Source organism: Scomber scombrus, chromosome 5 (assembly GCF_963691925.1).
Source record: "Scomber scombrus chromosome 5, fScoSco1.1, whole genome shotgun sequence".
Classification (NCBI taxonomy): domain Eukaryota; kingdom Metazoa; phylum Chordata; class Actinopteri; order Scombriformes; family Scombridae; genus Scomber; species Scomber scombrus.
Window position 1 is genome coordinate 33461516 of NC_084974.1, and position 15360 is coordinate 33476875.

General features: G+C 41.7%; 1 protein-coding gene across 1 annotated transcript in view; it reads right to left on the reverse strand.

Moving 5' to 3' along the window:
• The window catches only part of LOC133979965 (NACHT, LRR and PYD domains-containing protein 3-like), a 71653-nt gene that overhangs the window by 9669 nt on the left and 46624 nt on the right, over window positions 1-15360 (reverse strand). Inside the window, exons 2-3 of the mRNA XM_062418517.1 lie at window positions 440-518; window positions 20-248 (exon numbers count right to left, since the gene is read on the reverse strand). Of these exons, the coding sequence (XP_062274501.1) occupies window positions 20-248; window positions 440-518 (308 nt within the window). The remainder of the gene's footprint in view (window positions 1-19; window positions 249-439; window positions 519-15360) is intronic.

Here is a 15360-nt window from a genome sequence, read left to right on the forward strand (position 1 = left end):
TCTGTTAAAATCCTCTTACTGCTCTGCAGACGCTCAGCCAGCTCCTCCTGCTTCATTCTCCTAAGGAAGTGCAGTGTAATCTTCAGAAATGCGTCTCTGCTGCTCCTCCTCTGCTCTTCCTCCTCACCGTCCAACACCTCCTCATCCTCACTCTGACTCTCTAAGCATTCTGGGTAACCTGTACTCAGACCCCTCTGGACTCTCTTCAGCTCGTTCTTCACAAAAGTGACGATGTTCTCCTCCAGCAGCTGGAACAGAAAGATAAAGTGAACATTTCATTTAAACTGGTAGAACACAACATGTGATTCATGTGTCAGTCTGAAGGCCTGCTGGTCTAAACAGAGCAGCATGGACACTGTTAGGACCTGACTGCTACTTTAGTATTTCATCTGTGGTTGATGGAGTTAATAGTAAAAGGTGTGTTTGTACATGTACACACCATAAATATGGAGTCCAGCTGTGTTTGATGCTGCTGTGCAGACTGATCACTGGGAACCTCTGAGCTCTGCTGCTGAGCTCTGTGGAGAAAACATCACGTTTAACAACATTTAATGACTCAAATCTGCACTCAGCTTATTAAAGATGTTCTGTCATGATGACTAAATGAACTCCTGTAAATGCTGCTCTGATTACTGGATGTTAAATTCTTACCTTCCATCAGCAGGTTGTCCATCATTAAAGCTAACAGGAAAACCCATAGACCTGTCACTCTTCATGGACACACAGCTGGGTTCAGGAGAGTCTGCTCTCTGCTGCTGCATCCTGATATGAATAAAGAAGTGAAAAAAGCATGTAGTTAACACCAAAGAACTGCTGAGTATCTGCTGTCGAGCTTCACTGAGTCTCTGCTGCCTCCACAGACACCCAACCCGCTCCCAAAACATCAGCCCCCCCTGCTGAGGTCCTCCTGTCTCTTGGTCTCTTTTTCTACGTGGTTTTGTTGACACCTTGGTCTCCAAAGTTTCTGTCCTGAGCAGCTCTTTCAGCCTCCAGAGTGGTCCTGCCCATCTGTCCTGCCTTCTTTCTACACTTTGTTTTCTCCCTCCTGACCAGCCTGGAGGGACATTTGGGAGCTGTCCCTTGAGGGGCGACTGTCATGATTCCTGTTTAAGCTCTGTTTGTGTTGTCCTGTCTGTTTCTGTCCCTGCCTTCAGTTTCAAACCCACCTGCTCCCCTGCTGCCACTGTGTAATTCCCTCATCAGCTCCTCACTACATATACTGCTCTCACTCATTTTCTTTCATTCTAGACACTAGATTGTGATGCTGTTCCTGTCTGTTCTTGTTCCTCTTGTTACCCGTTCCTGCTGGTTTCAACCTTATTTGAACTGCTTTCCCTTTATGGTCTGTAAGCCTGTCTGTTGGTTTCTGAGCATTAAAGCTGTTTCCATTGAACCTGTCTGTGGTGTTTGTGCCTGGTTCACCTGCTCCGCCCCACATAACACAGGAGGTTTATTCAGCCCAAACAGCCAACCAACCATTATTGCATTCTTACCTTCCATCAGCAGGTTGTCCATCTTTAAACTTAATAGGACGATCCATAGACCGATCACTCTTCATGGACACACAGCTGGGTTCAGGAGAGTCTGCTCTCTGCTGCTGCATCCTGATAAAAACAAACAACAAATCAAAGAGTTTAACAAGATGAATTTTGAGCAGACTGTCAGCAGCTGAAGTTTTAGAAGCTGAATGAAAATCAGTAAGAAGACAGTGGATGAGAAACGTTCTCCTGTTCATCAAAATGTCATCTGATGAAAGATGCTGTCTCATCTTAGTTGATTAGTTGACTAATCAGTGGTTGAGCTCTTTGTTAACTCACAAAGTTAGTAGTTCATTCTGAGTTATTGTGACTTATTATTCAGTAGTTGAGTGTCAGATGTGACAGTGAGTGTGAATAATGATGGTGGAGTGATGTGAGTGGAGAACAGTGATGGACAGTTAGAGATCCTCATCTCACCTCTGAGCTTTGGTCTGGCTGTCATGTTCCCCACACAGAGAGCTTTTAGAGGGAGGGACTCCCTCCTCTCTGTCCTCACACTGATCCATAGCAGAGAAACACCTTCACACAAACACAACAACATGCTCATTCATTACAACCAGCAGCGTGCTGTGATGAAAATGACCCAAAAGATGAGTCTAATCTTTATATTATATGGAGTAAATAGGGGAGACTGTGGTAAGATGAGCCATTTTTCATATTTAGGATCACTACATCAAGGCAATCATAGTTGCATATATTTCAGGATGTTGTGCATCCCTTCAATCAGAATGAGTATAAACATAACTGTTTCGATAATATAGCATGTCCAAAAAAAGTGGTTAAAAATTATTATTGCATATTACTGCTAAACAGCTGTTTTGTAAAAAAACATTTAAACATGAGAATGCCTTAAAGTGCGCTTGGGAAGAGAACATTAACAGCTGTGGTCAGTTATGGACTAGTAACACATTTGAACAATCTGAACTGAAACTCTCATCCTCTCATCATCCTTCCTTTCTTCCTCCATCTATCCTCTCTTCTATCCATCTTCGTTAAACTCCTCCCTCCATCTTCCTCTCGTTCCATCTATCCCCAACCCAGCGGCTCAACTTACCCCAGAGCTACCATTGTGACTTTATTAGTCCCCACAGCTATCAATCACTGCATGTGACGCAATACGTGCAGCTGAAGCAAATATAAACAAAAACAAAACATATTTTGGCTCCTACAATACCGGCCCCTAATTATTATGTCTCAAACAATAATAATTACACAATTATAAAGGATAATCACACACAAGCATATTCCAACATTACGGAGAGTCTATTTTGTAGATCTTTCTTCATAACGATGCCAGAAGTTAGTGAACACACAGTCTTGGAAAAGAGTGATCTACCATCACTCTAAATCTGAAGTAAAGTCTGCAGTCTGTGTATTGTAGTGTGTGCAAGGGGCAAGGGGCAAAGTCCAAAAAACAACTAAATAAAGTCAGTTTGGGCATGTCAAAGTTCCTCTGCCTCCAGTAGAAGGCAGACTTTGGTGATTGGCCTGTTCAGAAAGCCGGTCTTGGTCTTTATCCGAACATGACGAACAAGTCCTTGTTTGTCCAGTATGGTTTCTTCAATCTTTCCAGTTATCCAGGAGTTCCGAGGTGCTGAATCATCCACAATGATCACAATGTCTCCTGGTGTAAAGTTGCGTCTGATATTAGACCATTTCTGTCGTTCCTGCAGTTGTGGAAGATATTCTTTAATCCATCTTCTCCAAAACAGATCTGACATATATTGAATTTGTCTCCACCTGCGACGAGCGTATATGTCTTCCTTCTCAAACTGTCCAGGTGGAAGTGAAGGCATACTTTTAAGAAGCAGAAGGTGGTTTGGGGTAAGTGCTTCAAGGTCATTTGGGTCTTTGGAAGCCTTGGTGATAGGACGACTATTTAGGATTGCCTCAGTTTCACATAAAACTGTGTGAAGACCCTCCTCATCAAGACTTTGCACATTTAAGGTGGAGTTAAGAACCTTTCGCACTGATTTAATTAGTCTTTCCCATACACCTCCATGGTGTGAGACAGCAGGGGGATTGAAAATCCAGTTGATTCCCTTTTGAAGCAGTATATTATGAATCTGACTTTGACTCCAGCTTTCAATTGCTTCCTTCAATTCACGCTGAGCTCCCACAAAATTGGTGCCATTGTCAGATCGTATTTCTTTTACTTGACCACGTCTGGCTGTAAAGCGCCGGAGGGCATTAATGAAAGAGTCTGTGTCAAGCGATGATGCCACTTCGATGTGAACAGATCTTACAGCCAAGCATGTAAAAATGACACCATAGCGCTTCACAATACTCCTTCCACGCTTCACTCCAAAGGGTCCAAAATAATCCACTCCAACATATGTAAAAGGAGGTTCATCAGGAGAGACTCTATCCAGGGGCAAGTCTGCCATCTGCTGTTGTCCAGGTGTAGCATTCATGCGCCGACAAACAACACATTTTGAAAGAATTTTTCTGATCAACACAGTGGCGCCAGGAATCCAGTATTTTTGGCGTAGTCTGGATAACATATGGTTGCGACCACCATGACCCACCTCTTCATGAATATGACGAAGTATTAGATCAGAAATGTGGAAATCTTTAGCCAGTATGACAGGGTGTTTCATCTCTTCTGGCATTGATGCTCTGCTAAGTCGTCCTCCAACTCTCAACGCATCATTCTCCAGGATGGGGTTGAGTTTATGAATGTTGCTATTCCTTTCCTTAGACTTGAGATTTCATCTGTATATCTCCTTTTCTGACAAAAGCAGATTATCTACATTTCAGCAGCAGCCAGTTCTTCTAATGTGAGATGAGGGTTTTCCTGGGTTTTGAGATTTCTAGTCTCCTTTTTTTGCAGGTTTTTCTGAGGGATGTTACTTGGTTGAGCAAGAACACCACTTTCATGTTTCCTCTTTCTGCTAAGATCCAGAAGCAGTCTCTTCACTCTGAGCATCCATGCGACTGCCCTTTTCAAACAAGTCCAGGATGAGAAGTAATGGATGAAGTGTGTTACTGGATCCACCCTTTCAGACATTATCTGAGCAGCATTTACAGTTATGCTCCTGATTTCACTGTCTTTTAATGAGATTTCTTCCAATCCATCAGGATTTTGAGGCCATTCTTCCTGAGGTAGAAGAATAAACTGAGGCCCAGACAGCCATGTTTGTTTTTTAAGAAAAGATTTGACTTTCAAACCCCGGGAAGCCATGTCTGCTGGATTGCTAGCTGTGTTCACATATCTCCACTGTAGTACGTGTGAGACTTTGTGAATTTCAGCAACTCTGTTGGCCACAAACGTGCGGAATCTTGTTGTCTTGTTGTTGATGTATTTGAGCACAGAGGTGCTATCAGTCCAAAATATGGAATCTGCTAATTCCATCTGCAGCTCTTTTCTCCACATTGTGTCCATTCTGCTGGCCATAGTAGCAGCAGTCAACTCCATTCGAGGGATAGTGGCTGGCTTTAATGGAGCCACTCTTGCTTTCCCCATCACAAATCCACAATGTGCCTGGCCATGGTTGTTATGCAGTAATAGGTAACTGACAGTTCCATAACCATCCTCACATGCGTCAGCAAAATGATGCAGTTGAGCAGATGTCACTGTTCCAAAGTCTGAGGGTTTGAAGCATCTGTCAACCTTGAACTCTTCCAGGTTATGAAGATCTTGAATCCAACACATCCATTCCTGTATGATCGAGTCAGATACTGTAGTATCCCAACCAATCTTTTTTCTACACAAATGTTGCAGGATTTTCTTGGCAGTCAGGACTACTGGTGCCAATATTCCAAGGGGATCATATATGGAGCTCACTGTTGAAAGAATCCCCCTTCTTGTGAGAGGTCTGTCTCTCAAGATTATTTTGAACTTGAAAACATCAGACTGTACACACCATTGTACACCCAACACCCTCTCCACAGGGAGATTGTCACAGTCCAAATCCAGATTCTTCATTTCCTTTGCTCTCTCTGTTTCAGGTATGGCAGACAACACACGACGGCTGTTACTTATCCACTTGTTAAGCAGAAAGCCTCCCTTGAAACAAAGTGCTCGTAGCTCATGATAAAGATCTATTGCATCCTCTTCTGAAACTACTGCAGAGAGGCAATCATCCACGTAAAAGTTGTTCATAATGGTGTTCACAGCTTGAGGGCTGAATTCCTTCCTATTATCCTAAGCACATCTCCTAAGGGCAAAGTTAGCACAACTTGGAGATGAAGTTGCTCCAAAAAGATGCACCGTCATTCTGTATTCCACCATGTTCTGACTGTACTCTCCATCAGGCCACCAGAGAAACCGCAACAAGTCACGGTCTTCTTTTGGCACTTTCACTTGGTGAAACATTTCCTCAATATCCGCAGCGATGACAACAGGTTCCTTACGGAATCTAGTCAAGACTCCCATTAATGTACTGGTCATGTCTGGCCCCTGTAAGAGCTGAGAATTCAGTGAAACTCCCTGAAATGTTGCTCCACAGTCAAACACCACTCTTAGTTTCTTCTTTTGTGGATGCAAGACCCCATGATGTGGTAGATACCATTTTTTGCCATCACTGCGTTCCAAGATACAATCTGGCACTTTCTCTGCGTAACCTTTGGATATCATGTCAGACATGAAGCTGGTGTAGTCTGAATGAAAGGAAAGATCTCTCTTGAATCTTCTCTTTAAGTTTAGTGTACGTTGTTCAGCAACACTTCTGTTGTCAGGCATGCATATTTCCCTTTCCTTAAAAGGTAATTCAATGCAATAATGGCCATCCACTAGTGTGGCAGATTTTGAGACCAAATCCAAGAATAACTGGTCTTCTTTTGAATTTTCTTTGTCATCACTGAGACACTCAGGGAAGTCATTCCTGAACTGTTGCTCCCATAGCTCATCAAGTTTTACAACTGATATCTTGTTGACATTTATTGTTGACTGTTCCTGAGGATCATCATTTTTTCCTCCTAATGGTCCATTAACTGTCCACCCAAGCATGGTTTTGACAGCATAGGGTCCTTCTCCCACACTCCGGATAACATCCAGTGGTTCCAGAGCCTTAGGTACATCTGAGCCAATCAGCAACTCTATCCCAGAGTCAATGTCAGGTAAATGAACATTCTTCAGATGGGGCCACTGTTTGATATCCTTTTGATGTGGGATGTTTCCTTTGTGCACAGGCATAGTCTTCTGAGTGTATATGCCTGGAAGATCACAAAAATTGCTGCTCTCCAGTCCAGCAACTTCTAGGCCTGAAACAATGCTTGTTTCAACTACCTTCTTTTGACCCATGGTTCTTAATAGAATACTTGACCTTCTTCCCTGGAGATTAAGCTTAGTCATTAGGCCCACTGTACAAAACGATGCAGTGCTACCTGGGTCAAGAAAGGCATAAGTATACACTGTTGCATTCCCCTTTTTAGCCTTCACTTGCACAGGCACGATTGAAAGTTTACAGTTATCTTCACCGGCCCCAGTAAGACCACTGGTTTGCACAGAAGCTACAGCACTCCTTTTAGCTGTATCCTTTATTTCTGCTTGCTGTTTGTCCATTTCCCTTTTTCTTTGATGGATATGCAACATCCTGGGATGCTTTAAACCACATATGTTGCAGCTGAGTCGCTTTCTGCAGTCTTTGCTGAGGTGCCCTTTACACAGACAGCCAAAACATATTCCTTTTTCTCTTAAGAAAGCGATTTTCTCATTATGTGCCCTTTTTTCCAATTGTGGACACATATCCACTTGCCTTTCTAGGAAATTCACCATATCCTTAAAGGTAGCTCTTTGACTGTGTCTTTCCTGGAAATCACAGACCATAGTTCTCCATTTATCCCTCAGCCGATAGGGCAATTTCTTTATGATGATGAGCATATTAGAAGGCATATCAAGCTCCTTCATGTGGTTGACATCTTCCATAGCGTTACAACATCCTCTAAGAAAGAGAGTGAATGTTTGTAGAGCCTTTGTGTCATCAGATTTTATTGATGACCATGAAAGAGCCTTTTCCATATAGGCTGTAGCAATTTTATGCTCATTGCCAAAATGCTCCTGCAGTAAAGACTTGGCCTTCCTGAATCCTCTATCCGAGTCCATGTGTAGGCAGCTCCTCACAATTTCCCTTGGCTGTCCTCTTGTGTATTGTTCCAAATAGTATAGACAGTCTCTGGAGTTTTCATTCTTGCTTTCAATACTGTGTTCAAAGGATTTAATGAACGTTTGGTACTGAAGTGGATCACCATCAAAAACCTGAATTTCCTTCTTTGGCATAGAAGAGACACATTGTTGCTGAATTAAAAACACAGTGATTTCATTTTGTTTTTCCATAACTGAGAGTATGTTGTTCTGTTCACCGTTATTTGAAGCAGGAAAGGTAGTTGGAGATGTCACATGTGCATGTTCATCTGCATTTCTGATGTTTGACTGGAATGTCATAGGAACTGTGGTGAGAGATTGTCTTTGAGTTGTTATTACAGGTGTATTACTGGTTTGTGGATTGGTAATACCTTGCTTTGGCTGGATTTGTCCTTGTGTATGCATGTCTTGTAACTTTGGCACAAAAGATCCTGCTTTAACATCAAGTGTTTTCTTATCCAGTTGTCCTTTCTCAAAATATGATATCATACCATCATACATTTTAGATAGATGACTCTGTATAATGGATCCTCTTGAAGCTCCAAGCACCTGCACTTTGGCCATATTAGCAGCAATATCTGCCTCCAGCTCCAGCTGCTCTTTTTTCCTCCTTAACAACTCCTCCTGTTCCTCCAAAGCATGTTTGTCTTTCAGCAGTTATTGTTTTACAACAAGAGCAGCTACTTCAGCCTCAGCTTTAATGCGTGCAGATGAAGTGCTTGACACTCTTGAGCTTAATCTAGAACAACTTTGTTTGCTCTTCCTGCAGCTTGCAACATTTGACACACTGTCACCTGGTTGTATTACTTCCTGTATGTCAGATGTTGTCATAATGTTTGACTGGGGGGAGGGAATGTCATGTTGAGTCTCAGTTTGGGGAATTTTCTCCTTTGATTCAACAGTTGCTTTCTCCGGTGAGATGGGAGAAATGCCTGTATCTTTAGCAGTTGGTGAATCTGCTTTCAGAGAGTGTCTTTCAGTCTCAAAAAGCCATTGTTTCACATCTTCCATGAAATCTGTGTTGCATTTTGTTATGCGTGTAAACCAGTCACTCTGGGTTTCCTGTTCCTCTTTGGGAAGCAAAACAATAACTGATTCGTGTGTTGCTTTTGCATTTTCATACAGTTGAATCAGTTTCTCCAAGTTGAATTGCACATCCTTTGCATTTTCATCCTTTTTCATGAGTTCTTTTATTTCATGTGTGAGCCCTTTAAGTTTTTTCACAGTTGATTGACGTTCCTTTTGAAGAGTTCCAATTTTGCAAGCCCATGCCTTGGCTGTAAGCTTGACCGTCCTCTTCTCCTCCATTTCATCAATCACTTCATCAGACCCACTCATTGTGACATTTTCCAACGTGCACGCTCATCAGAGATACAGTAACACAGCAACACATAAACGCCACTCCAAGTAGATCTCATTCATTATCGCCCAACAGCGCAACCTTGTCCACAATGCGATCTTTAAACTCAGAGCACGGCAGCCACAGTGACAAAATCAGTCCAAACCAGCACAAAACCTCCGCCGATCTCGGCAAATCAAGCGCATGCAACACAAGCCAAAAACAACAGTCCCCAATGGACAAGCGGCAGCACATCCAAACTGTGTTCAAACTTTCAACAATCACACAGAAGGAATCAACAAACATACCGCTTCTGATGGCTGTGATGCGCCGCTGTCAGTAAGTGAGGTTTTTTCCGCCGCAGTCAACTGTGGCCTCTTCTCTCCATGCCGGTGAGGCGAAAACAGCAGATCAGCTGATCATCCAACGTCCATAGAGTCCAAAACTTTGTGATCCAAGGTGTCCGTAGATGCGGATAGTTTTCTGTTGACTAAATGTAGCGACTACTTTTCCAAAAAAGGCCGCTGAGAGACTTAGTAGGCTCTTATCTGTGACACGTCCACAAAATCATACTAAAGTCCAGATGATGTTTTTACTGCAGTTTATTTGAATGAAAAATCAAAAAGGTACTGACAAGCAGCTGTTCCACAAACATAAAAACCCTGATGTGATCCGACTGTAAGAATAAAGTGATGAAAACCGATGGTGATGATGATGACAATGGTGACGGTCAACAGAAAATATCGGAACTCTACTAACTCCCTTTGTCCAAATCTCCCGCCACCAACTAAGTGAACAGGTAAAATAAGGGGAAACCACACCCATGTGTCAATCACTGCATGTGACGCAATACGTGCAGCTGAAGCAAATATAAACAAAAACAAAACATATTTTGGCTCCTACAGGAAATAAAGATCTAACCTCTTTACCCATGTGGTTCTTACCTTCACAGACTCCATGAAATGATGCCTTCCTCCTAAATATTTGGTCACATGAACATGTTTTTTACCGTTTCCTAGCAACAAGGGGTGGCTCAATGACTCTTTGGCTCAATTTACCCCAGTCTCCCCTACTGTATATTACGTTCATACTCATATAACTCATTTTATAGTATTAGCAGTCAGTGAAAGTTTACATAGTGCTGTCATAGAGGAACAATGGGCAGTACAGTAGTAATATTAATATCAATGTACATTATTATTAGTAGTAGTGTGACAGAGTTCACACATGAACAGCTAACTGCTCAGTAACACTTTAAAAACATGCAGCACTGACTAAATCACTTGATACTTGCAGCTGAAATACACAGGCAGGAATGGAGGCTCCTAATAAAGCTTTGAACCCAAAAATAGAGAAAAGAAAACAGCAGTACACTCTCAGAAGATCACACATCATAAGCAAGTATCCACTGAAATACAACCAGTGTTATACTAGAAACACACAAAAAGGACATCTCTGAATTTATATGGAGCTCATAACTCCTGATGATTTAGATAGAGCTCAAGAACTGCACCAAGCTTTAAATAATGACAAGAAAAGACAAAGAAAGTGAAAGTAAAGAAAAAGGATTAGAAACAAAGGCCCGTACTCTAACCAAACTGTGACAAACTATATTCCACTTGGAGATGGTCCTATAACAATAAATATAAAATGAGGCTAGAATCAGTGAGTTTAGTGTCCTGATACCGATATGGATGCTTTTACATTTTAAATCAAACCAAACAAAAAGAAACAATAATACTCGTCAGTGTTGAGCCTGAACGCGTTCAATGAACCATCGATCATGAACTCTTTCATATTTTGTGTGAACGTGAACTGATCGTTCTGTATTTCCGCCTGATGAACGTTATTGTGAACGCGTTCATTCTGGCGTTAGTGAACGGCTCTCTCTCACAGTTTAACTTGGTTCAAGAGAGAAAACCCGGCTAAAACACACCGTAAACAGCCTTAACATGTAGCGGGAATAAAACCCAATCTGGCAACAGCAGCCAGCACAGAGTCGCACCGCCGCATGCGCCATCACAATGCGAAGCATGGAGGCAAAAACACATGAAGGCAGCAGAGCAGCTCTACCTCAGACCATTAATACAGCATCTTCGTATGATTACTGACAACTATTTAGAAATCAGACGCATAGTTTCAGTGTTAAAACTGATCAAATAATTGCTGTCTGTGGTTCTATATGAGCTGTGGCAATCATTTAGAAAAATAATAGCTCGCAGCAACAGATTGGAAACAAAAGAACTATGAACTAGTTCAACATGTTGAATTATGAACTATGAACTGAACTAGTTCATTTTAAAATGTGTGAACTGAACTTTGAACTAGTTCATGTAGGAAGTGAACTTTCCATCACTGTCTGTCGCACATTTCTGCAACCAGCAGCTGAGTTTGTTCCTGTGTGTCTAACTACAGCCGGTCTCTGAACATTATATTAGATTTAATAATCTGATGAAATGATTATTTAAAGATGAACTATTAGGATGGAAACATGTATATTTAGGTATCGATCCGCCATCACTAATAACTAGCAGCCAAACCAGCGGCCTGCTTAATGTCGTGATGACTGATCATTATATCTGCAATCAGTTCTCTGGAAAGCTTCATTACAGTGTGCATATACGGAGAGATGTCTCTGCTTTCTACAGGGTTAAATACATTTCTCACTTTACATCATATTCATCATATTGTTATTAATACACTGCCTACCTCTTCCTCGCGCTGCTTCTCTTCCGTGTTTGCAGACAGGTGAAAGAGAGAGAGAGACGTGACGCTCCTCTGCTTCTGAAGACGGAAACTCAAGTTAAACAAGATCAATACAACAAGTAACAGCGAAACATATTTATACCAATAAATCACACAACTATACATACTATCATTTTAAAAATACACGTAACTTATTGAAATCAAACATAAGTACCAAAGACAAATCACCAGTGTTTGTCTCAGCTCTTCCTCTTTTGTCTTCCTCTTCCTGGGTTTGCAGGATCTGCGTGTTTTAGTGTAAATAAATATGAAATGATGGTCTGCTTGCCTCTGATTTACTGTAACACCATAACACACTATTAGAAGAACAAACTGTTTATGTGAAATAACTCAAAGACACATTAGCTTTTATTTAAGCTGCATTTTGACACTTTATCGTTTATTCTGTATATTTGTGCTCATTTAGTTTTTACTCACAATTAATGCTCAAGGAGATACTGAGACTTACTTTACTTTTCTATCTTTTAACACTGCCAAAGAATGAGATCAACCAATAATAACCTAAATAAAATAAAAAGTGACAGATGTAATAATGTACATTGTTAGTATTGTAAGGTTATAGTTTTATCTTGTGTTTTAAATGTAGTTTAGTCAGCTGCAGCACTGTGAGAAGAGTTCTTTGTGTGTTTCTAATGTTAATCTAACAGCAGCTGTAGTGTTGTTGTAGTTACTGCAGGGCTCCAGCAGGGGGAGCGGTGGTGTAGTTACTGCAGGGCTCCAGCAGGGGGAGCGGTGGTGTAGTTACTGCAGGGCTCCAGCAGGGGGAGCGGTGGTGTAGTTACTGCAGGGCTCCAGCAGGGAGAGCGGTGGTGTAGTAACTGCAGGGCTCCAGCAGCTGTAGTGGTGGTGTAGTTACTGCAGGGCTCCAGCAGGGGGAGCGGTGGTGTAGTTACTGCAGGGCTCCAGCAGGGGGAGCGGTGGTGTAGTTACTGCAGGGCTCCAGCAGGGGAAGCGGTGGTGTAGTTACTGCAGGGCTCCAGCAGGGGGAGCGGTGGTGTAGTTACTGCAGGGCTCCAGCAGGGGGAGTGTAGAGCTGTCAGTCACACGTGAGACAGAGCAGAGACTAATGTTAGTCTCTGTTATAGTCTGCTGTCATTTCTCATCGCTGCTCTCCGGCCAAGAGTGAGTGGACAACAGGAGTAAATATGGGAAACACTCAGCTATTATTGTTTGTTTTTAACACTTACAGGACTCAAAGTAAAGTTCAGATCCTCCAACGAGCCTCTGGTCTGAGCCTCTTACCAGCGTAGTAGTGAAAGGAGTCTATAAGCAGGAGGCTCCTACAGGGAACCTAAACACAACCACAGTTAGCCCTCACTAACTACAACTTCTAGCAGTTCAATATCAGCCACCTCTGTCCAGAGCTCATGGCAGCAAGAGGAAGGACCTTCAATCATCTAGCCCTGATTATGGGATGTTTAGAGGAGGGGCCAAGTATTATATTATATTTATTTTATATTATACTTTATTATATTATAAATCTCTTTTGACAAACACGTGGATAAAAAGCTGCATTCCTGCTGTGTATCTGTTTCCTGCTCACAGACTTATGAAACATTATGTTGTGATAGACTTCAGGAGGGCTGGCAAACAGGATCGTGCACCACTGCTCATCTACGGGACTGCTGTGGAGAAGACCAGCAGTGTGAAGTACTTGGGGGTTCACACTGCTGACGACCTCACTTCAACCACCAACACCACGGCAGTCCTCTAAAAAGCTCAGCAGCGAGTCAAGGAAGGAAGGGAGGAAGGAAGGAAGGGAGGGAGGAAGGAAGGAAGGATGGAAGGGAGGATGGAAGGAAGGAAGGATGGAATTGAGGAAAGGAGGAAGGAAGGGAGGAAGAAAGAAGGGAGGAAGAAGGAAGGAAGGAAAGGAGGGAGTAAGGAAGGAGGGAAGGAAAGAAGGAAGGGAGGAAGAAAGGAGGAAGGGAGGAAAGAAGAGAGGGAAGAAGGAAGGAAAGAAGGAAAGGAGGGAGGAAGGGAGGAGGGAAGGAAAGAAGGAAGGAAGGAAGGAAGGAAGGAAGGAAGGAAAGGAGGAAGGAAGGGAGGAAGAAAGAAGGAAGGGAGGAAGGAAGGGAGGAAAGAAGAGAGGGAGGAAGGAAGGAAGGAAGAAGGAAGGAAGGGGGGAAGGAAAGGAGGAAGAAGGAAGGAAAGGAGAAAGGAAGGGAGGAAGGAAAGGAGGAAGAAGGAAGGAAAGGAGAAAGGAAGGGAGGAAGGAAGGGAGGAAAGAAGAGAGGGAGGAAGGAAGGAAGGAAGAAGGAAGGAAAGGAGGAAGAAGGAAGGAAAGGAGGAAGGAAGGGAGGAAGAAAGAAGGAAGGGAGGAAGGAAGGGAGGAAAGAAGGGAGGAAGAAGGAAGGAAAGGAGGAAGAAGGGAGGAAGGAAGTGAGGAAGGAAGGGAGGAAGAAGGAAAGTTTCCCACTGTTTGTCAGATATTATTGTATTCATCTCCAATTCCCATTGTTCTTTAATATCCAGGTTATTTTCTCCCAGATCTTCTTGTAGAGCCTTATATAAAAGGGTCAATGACGTATCAGGATGTTCAACAGGTCAATTTAAAAAAAGCTCAAATGAGAATATCTATTGCAGTAGTTCAAACATTAAGAATGTTGAGTTCACATAAATTCATATTAAAATAGTAAATTAGGTGTTTTATGTGTTTTTTCATTTCGATGAATTAGAACTGATCTTAAAAAAGTCATGTGGTGCCTAACCCTAACCCATGATCTATCTTAAAATAAATGAATTTATTTAACATGCTTAAATATCTTTTTACAAGTTTTGAGTAATATAAAGTGTTTAGAAACAAATGATTTGTTTGTCTTTTGAGTTTTTGTAAATAATAATCTCATATTTATGTTCTATGATGTCACAGTTGACTTCTTAAATGTATGTAAGACTTATTTTTCCTGTAAATTGCTTAAAAATGATTTTAAGAATTAAAAAATACATTTCAGTTAATCATACTGTATCAGTGGTTAATATTAAAAGTGATATTTAATACAGTTATTGGTATTATTGGTCGCACCACATGATGAATGGTTGCACCACATGACATAAAGACCTCATATCATTAAAAATCTATTGAAAGAAATAAAAAAAACAATGACTTTAATACAAAATAGAATTAAACCAGTGGTTTTATTACAATTTCACAGAATTTTAATAAACTCAAACATTTCATGAACATTGTTTAAAACATAAGTGCAGCATGCATTCATGGCTTTGTCATGAACAAACTTTTCATTTAACTTGACGATGGAATAAGTCAGTTTTGATTATTGAATGATTCTCTTCTCCTAGCAGGGTACACTGCTCCTGCTGCAGGCTCAGAATTAACACACTGCCAATGGCAAGCAGTCTTTACCTTGCATGGGAGTCATTCTGGTAAAATAGATTAGAACACTTAGAAATAAATAATGCATTACTGTCAAGTTATGTGCTGTTGAAGTGTGTATTTGTTGACCACAGCTCTGCCCAAACTTGAAAACGGCTGATCAACTGCTGAAGGACACGATGGACTCAATTCTGTTCAATCTTGAGTTTTTTATTTTGGGTCAGAAGGGGATGAATGGGGTGTAACAGAATAGGTTAATAACCTAGGATAAACAGAAAGACAAAGGCATTAATAGCAA